Raw genomic sequence first — 20683 nt, 5'->3', positions numbered from 1 at the left:
GCCTTAATACTTAGATGGGTATGTATTTTGTAATTTTTATGCTTTCTGATTGCCTCCAGGTAGATGTGATCAGGAAATGGGCTTCCCTTTTCATTCTTCTTCTTGAGAAGTTTCTAGATGCCACTGTTGGTCTTTTTGATGTAACTTAAGATTTAATTTTTGGCCTATTTCCTTTTTTTGTCTGCTTGTCCCACTCCACAGTCCCCGTTCAGGCACTTCTTTAAAATTATAAACAGTTCAGGGCTGGCTGTGGCCATTTGGTTTTAATTAGAAACAGTCTCTTTAAATTTCAAGGAGATCTGTGTGCATGCATAGTAGAACACTCTGAGGGTAGGGCTGGGGTGCCCACTAGCTCAGGCACCTCTATAGTCACCAGAATGGAGTTGCACAGACAGCAAGGGACCAATGAACAGCTACCAAAAAAAATGTCCACACCTTTATCTCTGTGGTTCTGCCAGACGTCTATGGCCGCTCTGATCCTTCCCCTGCTTGGTCTCACCCAAGATGGTGGCTCCTGGAGCAGCTGAGCATCTCGGACTAGAAAGCAATGATTTTCTTGCTTCTGGCACAAATTCCCCCAGCTGTAAGCCTTCCAACCTTATAAACATTCTTTTATATGTGGTTTAGAGTTCTGTGACGATCCTCTGAGTCTGCTTGGTCTGGTATTCTGTGTTGTTGCTGGCAGAGCTCTTCACTGCACTTCCACCCGATCCGCCATCTTGTTTGCTCTCCTCCAAAATGACTTTTTAATTAATTGTGATTAAATAGATGTAACAAAACATTTTTCATTGTATTTTCATGTGTGCAGTTCAGTGACATTATGTTCACCATGCTGTACAAATATAATCACTATCCATTTCTAAATATTTCCATTAACCTTAACAGAAGCTCAGAGTCCTGGTGTGGCATTGCAGGATAAGAACTAGACAATAAGGTCAGTTTGACCACAAGGTCAGCGTTCACATTCACCAGCCACTCCTCAGAAACTGTATGTAGGTCACTACCCTTCAGTACCAGAAGCTCAGTACCCTTCAGCAATACCTCCCCATATCCCTCTCCCAAGTAATAGTCTTTGGTCTCTTTGCATCTGTCAATTATATATAATTCTTATCCAAAGCATACATTTTAATCAATTCAGTGTAGGATAGCTGGATTTTATTTCATTTCAATTTTAACTTTACTCATGATTTGAATAGATAGTTGTCTTAGTTATCTAGTGTGAATATAACAGGAATATCACAAGTGGATGGCTTTAACAAATGAAACTTTATTCTCTTGTAATTTGTTGCTGTTGTTATTAAGTGCCTTCGAGTCGGTTCCAATTCACAGCAACCCCGTATAGGGTTTCCAAGGATCTATTGGTGAGCTTGAACCGCCAATCTCATGGATCAAACCGACTTTGCAGTTCAGTGCACTAAACCACAACACCACACCAGGACTTCCCTCTTATAATTTATTATAGAATTCTGATTTTAGGGTGCTAGCTCTAGGGAAAAGTTTACTTTCTCTATGGGTGCTGGGGGAATATGTTTGTCTCCTTTTATATCTAGTAAGATGCAAGGCAATGCAGATAACACCCCAGAGAAACCCTCCTTATATTGAACAGGGGCTGTGTAAGGGTTTAGCATCCCACCATATCCCCTTATAAACAGTTGGACTAGAAACAACAAGGTTGGCAGTTTGAACCCACTAACTGCTACTTGGAAACATTGTATAGGGTCACTATGACTTGAAACCAACTCGAGGGCATTAAACAACAACAATAACTGTAATTAGTGGATGACTACAAATAAGTTTTCCCAATAATAAGTTTGTCTTAAAAAAACAGAGAGAGAGAGAAAAAAGTACAATAGTCCAATCAAAATTGTGGTTTCCAAGGACATCCACTAGGCCAACTAAATTCAAGGCAGAAAGGTTAGATCATAATGTTATGGTGACTGTTTTTGGAGAATCCAAAGAGGTAATACTCATAGATTTTCTCAAGGACACAGGATAATCCTAGAAGCTTATTAAGAAGACTCATAGTGACCCTATATAGGGTTTCCAAGGAGCTGCTGGTGTGTTTGACCTTACAGTGCAGTGTTTATCCCACCCATGGCAGCACACCATTATGTAGGTCATCAATAATGATTATTTGGAACACTGAAAGCAGTTAATTCACTAAAATTCTCATTTCAGGCAATCATTTGAATATTAGAAAGATGAGGCTAATGCTATATGAAACACTTTCCTTAGTAAATTTCTGATTATTTGTTTCCTACTTTGAGAATCTCTTCAAATTTATATATTCTAACCTGTCCTGTGATCAACTACTTTTTCACTCTTTGTCTTTTATATATCCTTCCAGTTATGAGATCAGACTCTCTCATGCCAGCAGGAATTCTTTAACTAGTCAATTAACAATGATTTAATGAATATCTCTTATATACCCAGCAATGTGCTCTGCCTCCTGTGGCTTGCAAATAAGTATAAAACATTTTCATTTGATTGGTAAGAGTCTAGTTGGATAGTTGAAGCAAAATACAAACACAGCAAGAATTAAACAGGAATTCAGGAGATAAATATTAATTTACTATGAGGGTTGTCCTCGTATGACGCTGTGGGTTAATGTGCCAGACTGTAAAGCTGTTTGAACTGCAAGGTCAGCACTTCAAGCTCACCAGTGGCTCCTCGAAAACCCTATACCAGGTTGCTATGGGTTGGAACCGACTCAATGGCATTTAACAGCAACAACATGAGGGTTGTCATAAGGCAATATGTGCCTGTGTGTTGAGTCCTATCTTTTCTTTCTTACAAGTACTTCTCAGATGTTTTTCCATTCTCTTTAGTTCTCCAGACTCCACCCTGACCTGACTCCTCATCCCACTAATGCAACGTTGTTATCTCATCCATTTAGCTAGTTTTGTTCTAATCTAGCCCATGTTATATAGTAAGCCAATCATCTTTATGCAGCACTTCCCTTGAGTCACTTTTTTGTTCCAATAATTGACAGTCACTCTGCAGTCTATCACAGCATGTCTAATCTCCTGCTTATGTTTCCCAAGACCATCCAGAATTGAGCTCCATCCTTTGTATTCAGTTTACTTTCTAATGGCTGCATATCATGAAGCAACTTGCCCTCCACCACAATCCATGCAACCTCACTTTACCAGACTATTCTCTTCTAACCAAATTATGTTTGTCAAATTCTACCTATATGCCTTAGTATGTATTATTAATCCTGAATTTCTCCTTCCTTACTTTCTTCATTTTCAAATCCTGTCCATCCCTCAAAAGATGGCAAAGACCCACATCTCTCACAAAACAGTCCACAACCCTCTGAGCCAATATTGGCCGCATACATATAGCTTTATAGCTCAGATATTACCACTCTTAACTAGATTGTATTCTGTTTTGTATTCTGTATACTTTAATATGTTAGCCCTGTGTTTGTAATCCTATATTGTAAATTAATTGAGTGACATTATTTTTATTCCCTTACATATTTTTTATTCCCTTACATATTTTGTACACAAAATATGCTCAATCAGTATTTTTTTATCAATATGCTGTTTTAGAGTTTGGGTGAGAAGTTGAGGAATTGTTCAGAGATTTAGAAAGGTTTGTTCCACTAGAATTGTCTATTAGCATTATGTTTCATTGAGAATATTTAAAGCTACTAAGAACTAGGTATGCGAATTTATGTTTATCTGATTATACTTTAAAAATCTATATTTCTTTATACTCACAAGCTTCTAAAAACCTCTCAAAAGTAGTCCATTTATTTGATCTTGTTGGAAAATGTAGCTGTCGAAATGGCCTATTTACAGTGAATCAATGGTGCTCTAAATGTACTGGGAAATTGATATTGTATGTATAGGGTAACAACCAAATAGAAACACTGTCTAATAAATGTTTACACACCATCAGATCTACAAACATTAAGTATCATACACGATAGAATCTTTCTTATCCTGTAGTTTATCTCAATTTTTCTATTACCTTCTCTCATTTTCTCTTCTAGCTTTACTCACAGACAAGCCTCCCAAGCCATTGTTCCCCATGGAGAATCAGCCAAGTGTTATAGATGTCCAGCTGGGTAAGTCCCCTTCTGGGAATAATCATTCCTAAACTTTCTCTCTGTTAATAAATGAGGAAAATTGTATGAACTGGGAAAGGTTTATTGCTACTGCTATTACATGCAAATCAATTTGTGTCTGCTCATTTATAACCCTGGAGTTCAATGTAATCGCAGTTTAAGGAAATGAGTTTGTATTGTATCAAGGAATGGTAATACTAATTGGTTACACTGGGTATTAAGTATGCAGTATGACAGAGCTTTTTAACTCTGTGATTAATAGATTCTCAGGTATCTTGCATTGATGATTGGTATAGAAAACTTTTTGTGCATGTCAGCAAAAATAATATTTTGGAGAGACCTTGTGCTTCTTAAAAAAAAAGGCAGTCCTTCAGTACAGCCTCTAAAATGATTTAATAATATTATTTCCAATAACACAGTCCAGGGCTATTTAAAACTTGTTTCTAGGTTGGGATCCTGAATATTTATTAATCATATAGTGTTGGGAAATGTAACATGTTGATTTATGGGCGCCACTGTCTTTTTACAGACTCAAATAAGGACACAAGATGTCGAGCCTCTTTTCTGAAATACAAATCTTTATATTTCAAGGACTGTAAGCTTGAAACACAGAGGCCTACTACAACTTCTTTCAAACTGTAGACTTTAATGTAAACCATTTCTTTTAGCAACTGTGAACTTTCATCTGTCTTGGATTTCATCCTAGCATTCTAAGAGAACCACAAGAAAACTGTGTAAATATACTAGAAATGGATTAGGGTTATTTTGGATGTGTAATTTATTGAAACTTGTGACTGTAGTTGTGCCTTCCTATTATACAGCCAAGAAAGATGATTGTGCCCAATATTTCAATCATTTTGGAAATTTTTTATTCAACTTTTGATCTTTCCAGTCCAATTTAGATTTAAGAAATAAGTTTGAGACTTTTTCTACATTGAAAAAATGGAAGGAACAAACTACGTAAATAATAGCTTTTTCATTTTAACAAAATGAAATGTAGCACATCCTAATTTTTAAATAAAGCACAGCAGTGTAAGTACCAAAGTTAGTTAAGTATTTTAAAATAGCAACAACAATGAAACTGTGGGAAGAGAAAATAAAAAATATGTTGTCAAGAGCGGTCTGAGAAAGTAGTGACTATTTTGTAGATGTAGTTGCTAAGTGTCATTGAGTTGGTTCTGACTCATAGCAACCCTGTATAGGTTTTCCAAGGAGTGTCTGCTGGGTTTGAACTGATGACCTTGTGTTTAGCAGTATAGTGCTTATCCTAGAGCTACACAATAGAACTATCTGTTTTGTAAATAGTGCTTGAAATATTATTCTATTGCTGTCCCACCCTATCCCCTATATTATTTTGTAGAGTCATTACATTTTGTTAAAGCCAAATCCAGTTGTGCTGATCACCTTCAATAATTGTAACTAACTCTGTCCATCTCAAACTTGGATAAAAATGCCTCAGGTTTACTCTGTCATTCACCAGGGGTTACATGAAGCCATAAGATGATCTTGTATCATTAGTTTGCATAGAAATTAGAGTGCAGCAGTTTTTATGTGGAAGCAATTATATTACAAAATAGAAAACAAAAGTCACTCAAATCTTTCAAATGATAGAAGAGTAACTTGTGTATCTGTGGCCTTTGGGAGGGAAATACCCCTTCATTCTCCTCTGCCATTAGGCAAACTTCAACAGAAAGTTATGAGAAGTACTACTCTAAAGCAAGCAATTATAATTTGTTCAAGTTTACTGGCCACAACACTTATGTGTACTCTTCAGGACTTCTCTAAAATGTGTATTCTGTATACATACAAATTCCAACATGAGTATACAATGGTGCTTTAAAAAGTTCATTGAAAAATGGAGTGAAAAGTTAAGGGAATTTTTCCATGAATTTTTTGAAGTCCTGTCCTATGTGGCAAATCACCCACGTCACCCTCACCCTAACCAATTACCTAAATCATTTTCTTCTAACTTTCATTAGAATATTAGATTCAGGGCTGAACTTTTTCATTTTTCAGTCTGTAGCACAGTTTGAAACAACTTTATTGACAGAAAGATGGAGACCTGCCCATTTTTCATCTCAAAAAGGGTGTTTCTTATAGATGTGGAAAATCCATATAATACAGAGAAATGAAAACAGAATCAGTCAAACCAGATCTTTGGCATTTCGTTTTTTTTCCCCCTCCACAGTGTTGTTTATTCATAACTGGAAATTATTATGTAACTTTGAGTAAAGTAAGAGATCTGATAGCTTACTTGATTATGAGTTTGACTGCTAACTACATGATCGGCGATTGACTCTACCAGCCTCCCTTTAGAAGAAAAATGAGGCTTTCTGCCCCATAAATATTTACAGCCTCAGAAACCCTATACAAAGTCAACATGAGTTGGAACTGACTCCATGGCACATAACTACCACCACCAATATTAAAATGGCATTAGGAACATTATATATGTTATAGTCCCTTGGTTTCAATAGGAGATCTGCAGTTATAATGATTATTTTGAAAATCTCAGGTACAAAAAGAGATAGAGAAGGATAGCCAGAACTATTGGATACCCTTGCCCATGGCTCTAAGACTTCCAGAATTCAGTAAGATAATGAAAATGTCTGGAAATGATTTTCCTTCTGTTTCTAAATTTTAATAGGCACATTCAGCTGTAGACATCCTGAAACTTGAGTTTAAAAAATGGCAGCACTCCAGTCCTAATGGCTAAGCAGTTTATCAAGGTTGGGTTTCCCAAATCCTAACGCTTCAAATTTGAGGCAACGTTGTGGTAGATTAAAGTTGGCCACAGACTTTTGTTTTTTAAGCCATTCCTACCATGTAATGGTAGTTTCCCATTCCCTCCTCTTAAATCTTGGTTAGCCTTAGGAAATGCTTGAACAATAGAATATGGCATAAGTAAAGTTATGGGATTTCTAAGGCTATGTTAAAAGATACCTTGTAACTTCTATTGGTCTTTTGGACTGTAGGGTAAAGCCAATTACAATGTACAATCTAATTACCCAGAAACCACCATGCTGTGAAAAGCTCAAAATCCATTGAGATGCCTTGGAAAGTAAGATGCCTTGTAGAAAAAGAGAGAGAGAAGCCAAGTCATTAAAAATGTGAGAGAAGAATCTACCTTGAATGTGAATCCTATAGCTTGAGCTGCCATAGTTTATGCCATGTAGGTTCATTACAAACCACCAAGCAAAACACTTCAGAAGTTACTGACCAAAAAATATAATGAGCAAAATAATGTGTTTCTGCCACCAATTTAGAGATAGTTTGTTAAGGAATAATAGATAACCAGAAGAAATACTTTTCTTCAGAGCATTCTCAATTCAGTTTTGTTTATTCTGTTCTGGTGGAACTATTTTATGCAGAATGAGAAATGCAGAAAATGCTTCAAGTATCAGTTTGAAATGTAGGAAAAACATCAAGCATCAGCTTTAAAGTAGTTTTGGAAAACATGGTCTGCTATTATTCTTTATGTGTTTCTAATCAGGTTTATTCTAATTTTTCAGTTCTGCATATTTCTAAAGCCAATTGAGTAAATGAAAATTTTCAGTACAAATAAAGACTTTTTATTGTATGGAGTTGGCATCAATACAGATATTTTGTTGTATCTTTAGAGGAAATAAATATCTTGACTTTTTCTCTTTGATAGTGTAATCCATTAGTTATCCACAAGGTTCTAGAAATTTACATACTTTTTGCTGACATAGTGATGACAGTTTGGTTGTTGCTAAATTGTGTTCATATTGTAATGCTGAAAGAAGATTTATCTTAGACCAAATAACCTGCATTTTGAGATGATAAACACATTCTTTAAAAGTAATCTGAAAACCATTGCTCTCACAAAGCATGTCAATGCAGCTGAAGATACCTGGGGTAATATATGAAACATAAAGACAAAAGCAATGTACAAAATACACACAAGAAAAAACAATTTAGTCCCGGTACCTTCAATTTATTTTCTTTCTTCAAAAATAAATTCAGTTTTAAATTTGATAAATAAATCTTAATGTACCAGATAATTCTCTTCTTGGCAGTTGAAATAAATTTTAAACATTTTTTTAAGAAAAAAATAATTCTGCATTGTTGTTGTTGTTATGTGCCGTGGAGTCGGTTCTGACTCATAGCGACCCTGTACAGGGTTTCCGAGGCTGTAAATCTTTACGGGAGCAGAAAGCCTCATCTTTCTCCCGTGGAGCAGCTGGTAGTTTCGAACTGCTGACCTTGTGGTTCGCAGCCCGATTCGTAACCACTACGCTACCAGAGCATAACAGAATATTAATTTATATTACATCTTTAGTACCAAATTTTTAAAACATTATAGTGACATGTGCCAAACTAGAAATGTATTGATACCAGATTAGTCCTGCTTTATACACTGCTTTTTATAGGGCCCAAATGCATGGTTTGCAAAATGTTATGTATTCCTCAAACTTTGAAAATGCCATGAAAATTTTGGATGCAAAGATTTGACATTGCCCATCTAATTGAAACTAAGGATGGATTTTGAAAATATTAGCCATACTTCTTACTGATGATGATGATTTTCTTCTGGAAAGTTTTGTAAAACTAAAATTAAGTAAATCAGTGTTATGCATAAAACAGATATAGTGGTGGTGGTGTCCCATGGAGTCAGTTCTGACTCAGTGACCCTGTACAGGGTTTCCGAGGCTATAAATCTTAATGGGAGCAGAAAGCTTCTTCTTTCTCCCACAGAACAGCTGGTAGTTTTGAACTGCTGACCTTGAGGTCAGCATCCCAATTCGTAACCACTACGCTACCAGAGCTCTTTAAAACAGATATGTTTTTGTTGTTTTGTGCCATGGAATCAGTTCTGACTCATAGCAACCCTGTACAGGGTTTCCGAGGCTGTAAAACTTTACGGGAGCAGAAAGCCTCATCTTTCTCCCGTGGAATAGCTGGTAGTTTCGAATTGCTGACCTTGTGTTTCGCAACCCGATTCGTAACCACTGCTCCTAAAACAGATACGTTGCTGTTGTTGTTAAGTGCCGTTGAGTCAGTTCCAACCCACAGCGAGCCTGTATAGGGTTTCCAAGGAGACGCTGATGAGCTTGAACCACCAACCTTGCAGTTCAAACAACTTTGCAGTCTGGCGCATTAACCCACAGCGCCACACCAGGACTCCAAAACAGATGTAGACACTTTATTTTATCTTTCTGAGTCAGAGTAAGAAGAAGGTTTGAGAGCTTAAGGCATTATCAGAAAAATCCAAGAAAACAGTCTAAACTAATTGGATTACTCTAGTTAAAAAAAAAAAAAATCCATCCAAATAGTTGATCTCTAGATAAATCGGATATGGAATGAAAAATTATTTTTATTTCTGATCTACTCTCATTGAGAATAGATTTGATTTCCACAGGTTATTCAAATTCATCTTTCATGACTGAGTTTCTTGCTACAGTCTCAAACATTCTCTATGTGTGTAAGGAGTGTTAATCTTCTACAGAAATCAATTTTCTCAATCTATCAATTTCTACCGAAAATTATATTAGATCCCTTAAGAGGCTACTGTAAAATACTCTATAAGAGAGTTTGTTAGGTGCCATTTACTCAGTACTGAATCATAACTACCCTATGTACAGCATAACTAAATACTGTCTAGTCCTGCACAGGCTTCACAAATCATTGCTACCTTTGAGACCAATGCTGCTGCCACTGTGCAAATCCATCTCCGGGTTCTTCCTCTTTTACTTCAACCATCCACTTTACTAAACATGATATCTTTCTCCAGGGAATGGTCCCTCCTGATAACATGTCTGAAGAAGGAGAAACAAAGTCTGGACATCTTAGTTTCTAAGGAGCATTTTGGATGTACTTCTTCCAAAACAGATTGGTTTGTTCTTTTGGCAGTCTTTAATATTTTCCTCCAACACCATTACGCAAATACATCAATTCTTCTACGGACTTCCTTATTCACTGTCCAACTTTCGCATGTTTATGAGGTTACTGAAAATACCATGGCTTGGATTTGGTGCACCTTATTACTCATACTGACATCATTGTTCTTTTTTTTTGTGTGTTTATTTTTAAAGTTTTTATTGTGAATTATGTGATAGTTTACATGGGAGAACATTAACTTTACATTCATCCTATCGTATATCATTTCATTGCCATGATTACAATCCCCTCCATGCATCATCAAACAACCAAAGGGTACACCCCACAAGTCTGCCCCTCAGTCATCAGCATACAGTCCCTCTCCATTTCTGGGTCTAGAGACCCCAGCCACTCCATCTCTCCATGTCATCAGCTCTGCCTCCATCTCTGGCGTCATTGCTTCTCTGGATAGGGTCCCACACTCTGCTCTTCTCCCTTGATGGTCCCAGGGACCTCCGCTCCTAGACTATAAAGTCAATCACTCCTCTCCTTTTGCTACAAAACGTCTACCTTTACATTTCCAACCCTCACAATCAGTCCTGATAACAATTATTCAATATTGTATCACAAGAGACCTATCTGCATTGCCTTTCATCAGCCCGGCCCAGACATATTGCATACTACTCAGTGGAGAGTCTACCTTCCTCCTGAAAGCTTGTAAGCCAGTCACTTCTTGCCTTTGTAGCCCCACCCCACCCCCTGCCATTTTGGGTATCCAATGTCCAACTTGCCCATCCTTGTCTATCCTGTGTATCAAGGGGTGAGAATGATGCTTGCTGTAAAGATTTGTTACATCTTTTGAGCTACTGCATCCATAGGTGTAGGTCAACTTCATCAAATTGTATCAGATTACTCTTTTTTTCCTGTTCTTTCTTCTTCTAGTCAAGTTCTGATCATCCAGCCATTGAAGTCAGGTCAAGTGGGTATTATTTGCAAGTATGGGTGTTCTTGTGCATATCCCCTCACTTCTTATCAGCTGAATGCTTCACTCTCCACTCTAGTCTTCTATGGCTATGTCACTGTCTCTGGGCCCTAGAGTCCTCAGGTCTTGCCATACTGCTAGCCAACCAGGTCTCTACCCAGGTTCACAAGAGTCTATTGAACGTGGTCAGACTTAGCTCATTGTTCTTAAAGACTTTAAAGAGGACTTATGTGGCAGTTTTATCTAATGCACTATATCATTTGACTTTTTTGACTGCTAATTCCATGGATTTAAGCAAAATGAAGTCTTTGACAACTTCAGTCTTTCTCCATTTATATAGAGATTGTTTACTGGTACGTTGGTGAGGATTTTTGTTTTCTTTACATTGAGATGCAATGCAAATGGATTTTTATCTGTATTTTCAGTCCTCTTCACTTTAAGGAAGCAAGGTTGAATAATCTGCATATCGGAGATTGTTATTGAGTCTTTCTCCAATCCTGATGCCACATTCTTCATATAATCCAGCTTCTCAGATAATTTTACTCTGGTTGTAATTTACATTTCATCTATTACAGGTTCCTTGTTCGTTGCCAATGACTTCAATACACCATGGACATCTCCCTTTTGATCATATGCTACCACTTGACATGGTTGAACATTGACCATTTCTTTTTGTTACAGTGACTGTCTATTCCTTCCATCTTCTTTTGATGCTTTCTGCATCATTCAGTATTTTCCCTATAGAATCAATCCTTCAATACCGCAAGTCAAAGTTTGAATTTTCTCTTCAGTTCACTCAGCTTGAGAAATGCCAGTTGAGCATGTTCTTCCCTTTAGGATTTCTAACTCCAGGTCGTTGCACATTTCATAATAATATTTGACCTTTTCTTCTCAAGCTGACCTTTGAAATTTTCTAATCAGCTCTTGAGGGGCTCATCTTCTGGCACTATAGCTGATGATATTCTGGTGCTCTCCATCAAGTTTCTACATTAAATAGTCTTTTCTTGCAGTATTAATTGCTATTCAGAAGGTTTTAATTGACCAAATATCCAGAATAGTTTGTCTCTCCTTCCTTGTCTGTTTTCATCTGGAAGCGCAGTTAAAACCTGTCTACCATGGGTGACCCTGTGGTATTTAAAATGTCCATGACATAGCTTCCAGAATCACAGCAACACAACTCAAGCCACCACAATATGACAAACTGACAGATGGAATACTGGTCCAACTCATAGCAACCCTGTATAGGGTTTCCTATGAGTGGCTGGTGAGTTTGAGCTGCCAACCTTGAGGTCCAATCTGACCTTGCAGTCAGTCCAGTGCTTATCCTACAATGCCTATAATGGTAGTAGCACGGAATTTCTTTAATTTTTTTCGTACACTCTCCCTACCATCTTAGCTTCAAATACTCCTGGAAAGCTTTCACGAGATCCTGAATAACTAAGGACTTTGGGTATCATTTGTTCACTCAGCTCTCTTGGTGCAAATTATTGGAGCTGGTTCATGGAAGCTTTCCCTCTCCATTGTACATATACATTCTAGGGTTTGTGAGTTGTTTTCAAGAAACCTACTTATTCAGGACAACATGGACAAACTTAGATCATGCTACTTTAAACTGCAAATCATTCTCCATATTCAGATTGTATGACATGTACATTATTTAGAATTTTGGAAAATCTGAGCCAAGACTTTTCCCTAATAATTGGCTTCAGTATTAATGTTTGAGACTGAAGTTGGTTTTCTTATTTTGTCTAAGTTTCTATAATGGGGTTTTATTTTCTAAGGGTTGATGCTTTGAGATTTTTAATAATTAAAATAAAAAAGGTTAGCAGTGCCTGAATGTAATGTAGCAAGTTGGTTAGGAGGAACCTCTCAGATAAGTCCCATATTAGTGTTTGGGTCATTGCTGAGGCTTATATCCTGTTGACATATTGATATTAATGTGGTGCTTAATTAGATTTCATTAATGCCAAGATCATGATTTTGCATGCATTGAATCAAAATTAATTGAGAATTTACTATGTACCAGGCACTGTGATTAAATCCTCATGTTGCACTGTAGGATAAAGCATTGGACTGCAATGTCAGTTTGAACAGTAAGGCCAGTGGTTCAAACCCACCAGCCACTCCTAGAAAATCCTATACATTGCCGCTATGAGCCAGAACCAACTTGATGGCACTTAACAACAGCAAGAGGCACTGCAAATGGACATTTGCACATACATTTTTATTTACTTCTCATAAGATCCTAGAAAAATAGGTATTATTGAGCTATCTCTTGAATTAGCAAACAGCCTCAAACAGATGAAATAACTTTCCTAAAGCTACGTGTTTAGTCAGTGTTAGAGATAGGATTAGAACCAAATCTATCTGACTCCACAGTTTCTATTATTTTCATTACAGCATACTGGGTATAGTAACATTGGCTAGGCATCAAGCTCTGTACACACAAAAAAGCTATCAGTCTAACAAAACAAAACCAAACAAAACCAATTGCCTTCTACTTGATTCCACCTTATGATGACCCAAGGTATGTCAGATAAGAACTTTTACTACACAGGATTTTCAATGACTGTGATCTTTTTAAAGTAGATCACTTCACCGAGTTTTTCTTCTGAGGTGCCTCTGAATGAATTTAAGTCTCTAACCTTCTGATTAGTAGCCAAACAAGCACTTAAATATTTATGTCACCCAGTGAATCCTGTCAGTATAATAGGGGATTTTTGTTGTTAAGGACAATTGAGTCAATTATGACTCATAGCAACCCTGTAGAAATTTCTGAGGAGCAGCTGGTGGATATGAACCACCGACCGTGTAGTTAGCAGTCCAGTGCTTATCTTACAGCACTATACCAGGAGGTAGTTAAATAGTAATATGTAGCAGTAGTTTTTATTCTTGTTTTAGTAGTAGTAGGGTAGTGTAGTGGTTACGAATTGGGCTGCAAACCGCAAGGTCAGCAGTTCGTAACTACCAGCTGTTTGGCGGAAGAAAGACAAGGCATTCTGCTCCCATAAAGATTTACAGCCTCAGAAACCCTGTACAGGGTCGCTATGAGTTGGAATCGACTCCACGGCACATAACAACAATGGTAGTAGTATCATTTATTGATTTTAACATGTATTAAATGAAGTACTTTGTATGAATAACTTTGTGTAATCCTCCCAACAAATGTATGAGATAGACTCAACTATTTGCTCTAATTTTTCATATCTTAATTGACATATTTTTCTATATAGCTTACAATGACAAATTTAAGGCATATATTTTGATGCTTTTTTATATTCATAGAGTTGTACAATCACCAATGTAATTAATTTTAGTGATAAATTCACATACTCATGAGATATTACTCTTCATTTCTCCCAGCTCATATACTCTTCCCAAGATCTATTGTTGTCATTCAGTGCCATAGAATTGGTTCAAACTTATGACCCTGCATAGGGTTTCTGAGGTACCTTTAGTAGGTTTGAACCTCTGACCTTTTGGTTAGCAGTCAAGTGCTTATCTTACAACACCACACCAACCCCCCAGCTTTTTTTTTTGTTTGTTGTTGTTGTTAGGTTCCATCGAGTCAGAACTGACTCATAGCAACCCCATGCACAGCAGAACAAAACAATATCCGATCCTGGGCCAACCTCACTACTGCTGCCACACTTGAGTCAATCAATGCTCCCACCTGGCCAATTCATCTAGTTGGGGGTCTTCCCCTTTTACTCTGACCCTTCATCATATGATCCAGCTTCCGGTTTCAGTAGCAGCAGAGCAGAGTCAGGTAGGACAGGCTCTGTAGGGGAGGGGCTGAAAACCCAGAGGAACTGCTTTAATGGAACAGCACTAGAGCTCTGGATCTAGTGTAAGGTGCAGGGTTTCAGTTTCCCACACCCGCAGGTGGAAAAATCATGGTATAAAGGAAAATATGGTGATTTAGGAGTCAGTTGAGACATGGGACTCACTCTGTGGCCATCACACACAGGCAGAGTTCAGAGGGCAGGGCTACAGCTGGCACAGTGAACCAGCACTAAAAGTGGCGCAGTGACACTTGCAAAAGGAGGTGTGTGGGGGGGAGGATCTATACATTTTTTTCTTCCTCTTCCCTGTTGTAACTTCTTTGCCCAGCCAGGACGCCTTCATGCGGGTAGGTGCGCCCCCACAAAAAAAGTCCAGAGTTGAGCCCACAATTTTCCCATGGCACAGAGAAAAATAACCCTTATGGCCCCAAGGGCAAATTCTTTGGCTGCTGCTTATGACTTTTGCCTTTGAGTCCAAGCCCTAAAGTTAACTTGTGCGGGAACCTTTAATCCAGCCTATCCAGCAAGAAAAAAGCAGGTTTGGCTTAACAGAGACACCATATGAACAATCTGTAAAACCCCAACATAGAAGGACACAACTATTTTTGAGAATCATGCTGTGCATATGCAGATACTTAGCTGACCTTCAGAGTCAAAAATAGTAGACAATCTTTATCCCATTCATTTCTCAACATATATCTGCACACATCTACGGTGGTGACTAGAGGAGGGGCCTGAGCAAGTGGATACCCCCATCCACTGCTGGAGGCTTCTATGGTGCACACATACTGCCTCTGTAGCAGTCGGCCACAGTTTTATTTTTGTTTCAAAGTGGTGTATTTTGTCTCTGCGCTTATATTGCTTCTGTTTTTGTTCCTTTTGATCACACATTTTTCCTGGAGGTGGGAGCTTTCTCTCCCTATGTTACCCAAGAAGAGACAACAACTGTGGTCATATAGCCAAGCTACAAGCATATACCATAATATTTTACTATTGAGACAAGAGCCAATAACAGCTGCTAAACATTACATGCAAAAAGGGAAGCTTATCTCCTGAGCATATCCACCAGGGGACACACACAGTAAACTTAATAACACAGCAACAAACTACTGGAAATGACCAAGAAAACATAACAAAAGATCTCAAAACATGTCCAAAACCAGAAAAGAGTAACTGAAACAAATGAACTGGAGGCAGACAAAGGCTTTCCAGAAGAGAAAGAACAAGTTTTGTATATGCCTGAGAAGGAATTCAGAAGAATGATATGGAAACAAACTCAAATGCTCTGAAAAGGGGTGGAGGAAAACAGGGAAGAATTAAGGAAAGTACTACAAGAACAATCAAACAAGATCAGTACAGCATTGGAAACAATTCAAAACCTACAGAAAGACATCCAAACGATCAATAATAGAATATCAGAAATAGACAATACCCTGAAAGGGCAAAGGAGTAGAATAGATGAGATGGAAGTCAGAACCAGTGAGCTGGAAGTTAAGTCCCTCAATATTACTAAGACAGAAGAGCAAACAGAAAAAAGACTAAAATCTGAAAAAGTTCTAAGATTCCTGTTGGACAACATGAAGAGGAATAACAAGAATTATTGGCATTCCAGAACAAGAACAATCAAACAAGTCCACAGAGGATATAGTTGAAGAACTGCTGGAAGAAAATTTATCTAACATCCTGAAAAGTGAAAAGATAAACATTCAAGAAGCTCAACAAATCCCAGGAAGGATAGACCCCAAAAGAAAATCACCAAGACATATCATAATCAACTTCCTCAAAATCAAAGATAAGGAGACACTCCTATAAACAGCTAGGGAAAACAGAAGTGTTACATACAAAGGCAAGCAAGTCAGATTAAGTTCAGATCTCTCAGCAGAAACCACGCAAGCAAGAAGGCAACGGGGAAACATATATAAAACACGGAAAGATAAAAACTGCCAAGCAGGTATCCTTTATCAAAAAAAGCTATCAGTCAAATATGAAGGTGTAATCAAAACATTCCAGGATACACAGAAGCTATGGGATCTTGCCAAAGCCAACCCTGTGCTGCAAAACATCCTAAAGGGAGTTCTGTGGACTGTGAACCAACAAGAACAGACAACAACCAGAGATTGACATACGTGGCAGTACCTCCCATAATTAAATTGACAGAAGGAAGAGTTAAGAACAGAACAAAACTATAAGAAGAAACTCAGAGAATCTAGATGTTTAGTTTATGATCAAAACAATTACAATGTAAAAGAAGGTAAACATGTAGGAACAGAAATCCAGATGGTAAGAAGGTCAGGTAGATTACAGGACAAAATTGTTGTTGTTGTTGTTAAGTGCCGTCAAGTCGGTTCCGACCCATAGCGACCCTGTACAAGGTTTCCGAGGGTGTAAATCTTTACGGGAGTAGAAAGCCTCATCTTTCTCCCGCGGAGCTGCTGGTAGTTTAGAACTGCTGACCTTCAGGTTCACAGCCCGATTTGTAACACTACGCTACCAGAGCTCCTTATAGACTGCACTAAATGGAGAGAAAAGTTAATGGACTATAAGGCAACCTCAAAGAAAATTAATACTTCACAACATATTAAGAAAATGAAAATCCAAGAAGAATACAGAAACATTAAAACTATGAGGAAACTCACAAGAAAGAACAAAAAAAGCATGAACTCAGCAAAGGAAGACACATAGAACAAAGAAAGTAGCATCACCATACACAAAAAAACCCCAAACATAATGGCAGCAATTAATTGATATCTATCACTAATTACACTGAATGTAAATGGATTAAATGAACCTGTTAAGAGATGGAGAATGGCAGAATGGATAAGAAAAAAAGATCCTTCAATATTTTTCTGCAAGAGACACATCTCACACACAGTCAAAAATAGATTAAAAGTCAAAGAATGGAAAAAAAATATATCAAGCTAATTGCAATAGAAACTGAACAGGAGTGGCAGTACTAATCTCTGATAAAATAAACTTTAATGCAAAAACCAGAATAATAGGTAAAGATGTATTTTATCTCATGATTAAAGTGACAATTGAACAAGATGACATAACCATAATAAATATCTATGCTCCCAATGAAAGAACAACAAAATATATAAAGGCTAATAGATTTAAAGAAAGAAATAGATGTATCTACAATAATAATGGGTGATTTTAATACACCACATTAAAAAATGGATAAAACAACCAGAAAGGAAGTTGAAAAAGAAAGAGAAAAATAAAACAACATGATCAGCCAACTGGACCTCATAGATGTGTACAGAGCATTCAACCCAAACACAGCATCATAAGCAGTCTTTTCCAGTGCACATGGAACATTCTCCAGAATAGACTACACACAAAAAAAGAGGCCACAAAACAAATCTTCATTAATTTAAAAATACTACAAAGCATCTTCTCAGACCACAATGCTGTCAAATTAGAAATCAACAATATGAAGACCAAGGAAATCAAGTCAAATACATGGAAACTGAATAACACCCTACTGAAAAGCGACTGTGTAGTAGAAGAAAATTAAACGTGAACTAACAAAGTTCCTAGAAACAAATAAGAATGAAAACACACCATACCAAAATCTTTGGGACACTGCGAAGCGGTGCTGAGAGGATAATTTATTGCAATAAATGCACACATCCAAAAAGAAGAAAGAACCAAAATTAACACATTAACACTACATCTACAACAGTTGGAAACAGACCAACAGAGGGAAACTACAGCCACGAAAAGAAAAGAAATAATAAAGTTTAGAGTACAAATAAATGAGATGGAAAACAGAAAAACTATAGAAAGAATCAACAGGACAAGAAGCTGGTTCTTTAAAAAAAAAAAAAAAAAAGACGGACCATTGGCAAACCTAACAAAAGAAAAAAGGGAGAAGACACAAATAACATGCATTAGAAGCAATATGGGTGATGTCACAATGGAACCAAAGGAAATCAAAAGGATAATAATAGAATACTATGAAAAGCTGTACTCCAACAAATTTGAAAACTTAGAAGAGATGGATACATTTTATATAAATACTACCTACTTAAACTTATACACAGTGAAGTAGAAAACCTGAACAGACCCTTTACAAAAGATGAAATTGATCATGTCATCAAAAACTCTGAGCAAAAAAAGTCTAGGCCCAAAGGGCTTCACTGGTGAGTTATACCAAACATTCAGGGAAGAGCTATCACCAATTTTGCTCAAATGATTCCAGAATATAGAGGAGGATGGAAGCTTCCTAATAAATTTTATGAAGCAAGCATAACCCTCATACCAAAACCAGGGAAGGACGTCACTAAGAAAGAAAATTATAGACCAATATCCCTCATGAACATAGATGTAAAAATTCTCAAATCCAGCAGCACATCAAAAAGATAATACATCATGATCAAGTGGGATTCGTATCAGCGATACAAGGATGGTTCAACATTAGAAAAATGATCAATGTAATCTACCATATAAAGTTAAAAAATGAAAAGAACCATGTGATCATATCGACTGATGCAGAAAATGCATTTGACAAAATTCAACATCCATTCCTGATAAAAAACACTCAACAAAATAGGAATTGAAGGGAAATCCCTCAACATAATTAAGAGGATATATACAAAATAAACAGCCTACATTACTCTCAATGGAAAGAAATTGAAAGCCTTCCCTCTGCTAACAGGAACCAGACAAGGATGCCCTTTGTCACCACTCCTATTCAATATTGTGCTGGAAGTCTTAGCAAGAGCTACATGGCAAGAAAGGGAAATTAAAGGCATCTAAACTGGCAAAGAGGAAGTAAAGCTCTCTCTATTTGCAGATGATATTATCCAATAAGTAGAAACCCCCAAAATACTCAGTAAAAAAGCTTTAGGCCTCATAGGCAAATTCAGCACAGTGGCAGGATATAAGATCAACATAAAAAAATCAGTTGTATTCAGCATTGAAAATGACATTAGGAAACCAATACCATTTACAATAGCCACCCAAATCATGACATATCTAGGAATAAATGTAACCAGAGAAACAAAGGACTTATACAAAGAAATCTACACAACACTACTACAAGAAACCAAAAGAGAACTACAAAAATGGATAATGTACCATGTTCCTGGATAGGAAGACTTACTACTACAAGAAACCAAAAGAGAACTACAAAAATGGATAATGTACCATGTTCCTGGATAGGAAGACTTAACATTGTGAAAATGTCAATACTGCCCAAAGCAATTTACACATGTAATGCAATCTTAATCCAGATTCAAACAACATTCTTCAAAGAGACGGAAAAAACAATTACAAACTTTATATACAGAAAGGAAAGAGACCCAGGATAACAAAGCATTACTTAAGAAGAAGAATAAGGTTGGAAGCCTCTCACTTCCTGACGTCAACATTTACTACATGGCTACAGTGGTCAAAACAGCTTGGTACTGATACAATGAAAGATACATAGATCAAGGAACAGAATTGAGAATCTAGAAATTAACCCATCTACATACAGTCAACTGATTTTTGACAAAACACCTAATTATATCGCATGTAGAAGGGATAATCTCTTTAACAGATGGTGCTGGCAGAACTGGAAACTGATATGCAAAAGATTGAAACAAGACCTTCACCACATGCCTTACAAAAAAACCAACTCAGCATGGATTAAAGACCTAAATGTGATTCCCAGAATTATGAAGGCCATCAATGAAAAAAATAGGGACAAACGTGAAGGCATTAATTCAGGGAATACACAGACTGCCAAACATTTTGAAAACTACACAAACAAAAGTAGACAAACTAGATGAGTGGGACATACTAAAAATTAAAAACATATGTGCATCAAAAGACTTCACCAGAAGAGTCAAAAGGGAATACACAGAATGGGACAAAATCTTTTGCAATGACACATCAGACAAGGGACTTATTTCTGAAATGTATAGGAAATTACAACACCTCTACAAGAAAAAGACAAATAACCCAAATAAGAAATGGGTGTAGGACATGAACAGACACTTCACCAAG

General features: G+C 37.1%; 1 protein-coding gene across 1 annotated transcript in view; it reads left to right on the top strand.

Annotated features, from left to right (window-relative positions):
* IL1RAPL2 (interleukin 1 receptor accessory protein-like 2) overlaps nucleotides 1-20683 on the top strand; it is a 2128207-nt gene that overhangs the window by 1525098 nt on the left and 582426 nt on the right. The window contains exon 5 of the mRNA XM_006871058.1: nucleotides 4004-4078. Within this exon, the coding sequence (XP_006871120.1) occupies nucleotides 4004-4078 (75 nt within the window). The remainder of the gene's footprint in view (nucleotides 1-4003; nucleotides 4079-20683) is intronic.

Source organism: Chrysochloris asiatica, unplaced genomic scaffold (genome assembly GCF_000296735.1).
Source record: "Chrysochloris asiatica unplaced genomic scaffold, ChrAsi1.0 scaffold00159, whole genome shotgun sequence".
NCBI lineage: Eukaryota > Metazoa > Chordata > Mammalia > Afrosoricida > Chrysochloridae > Chrysochloris > Chrysochloris asiatica.
This window is presented reverse-complemented; position numbering and strand designations above follow the sequence as displayed.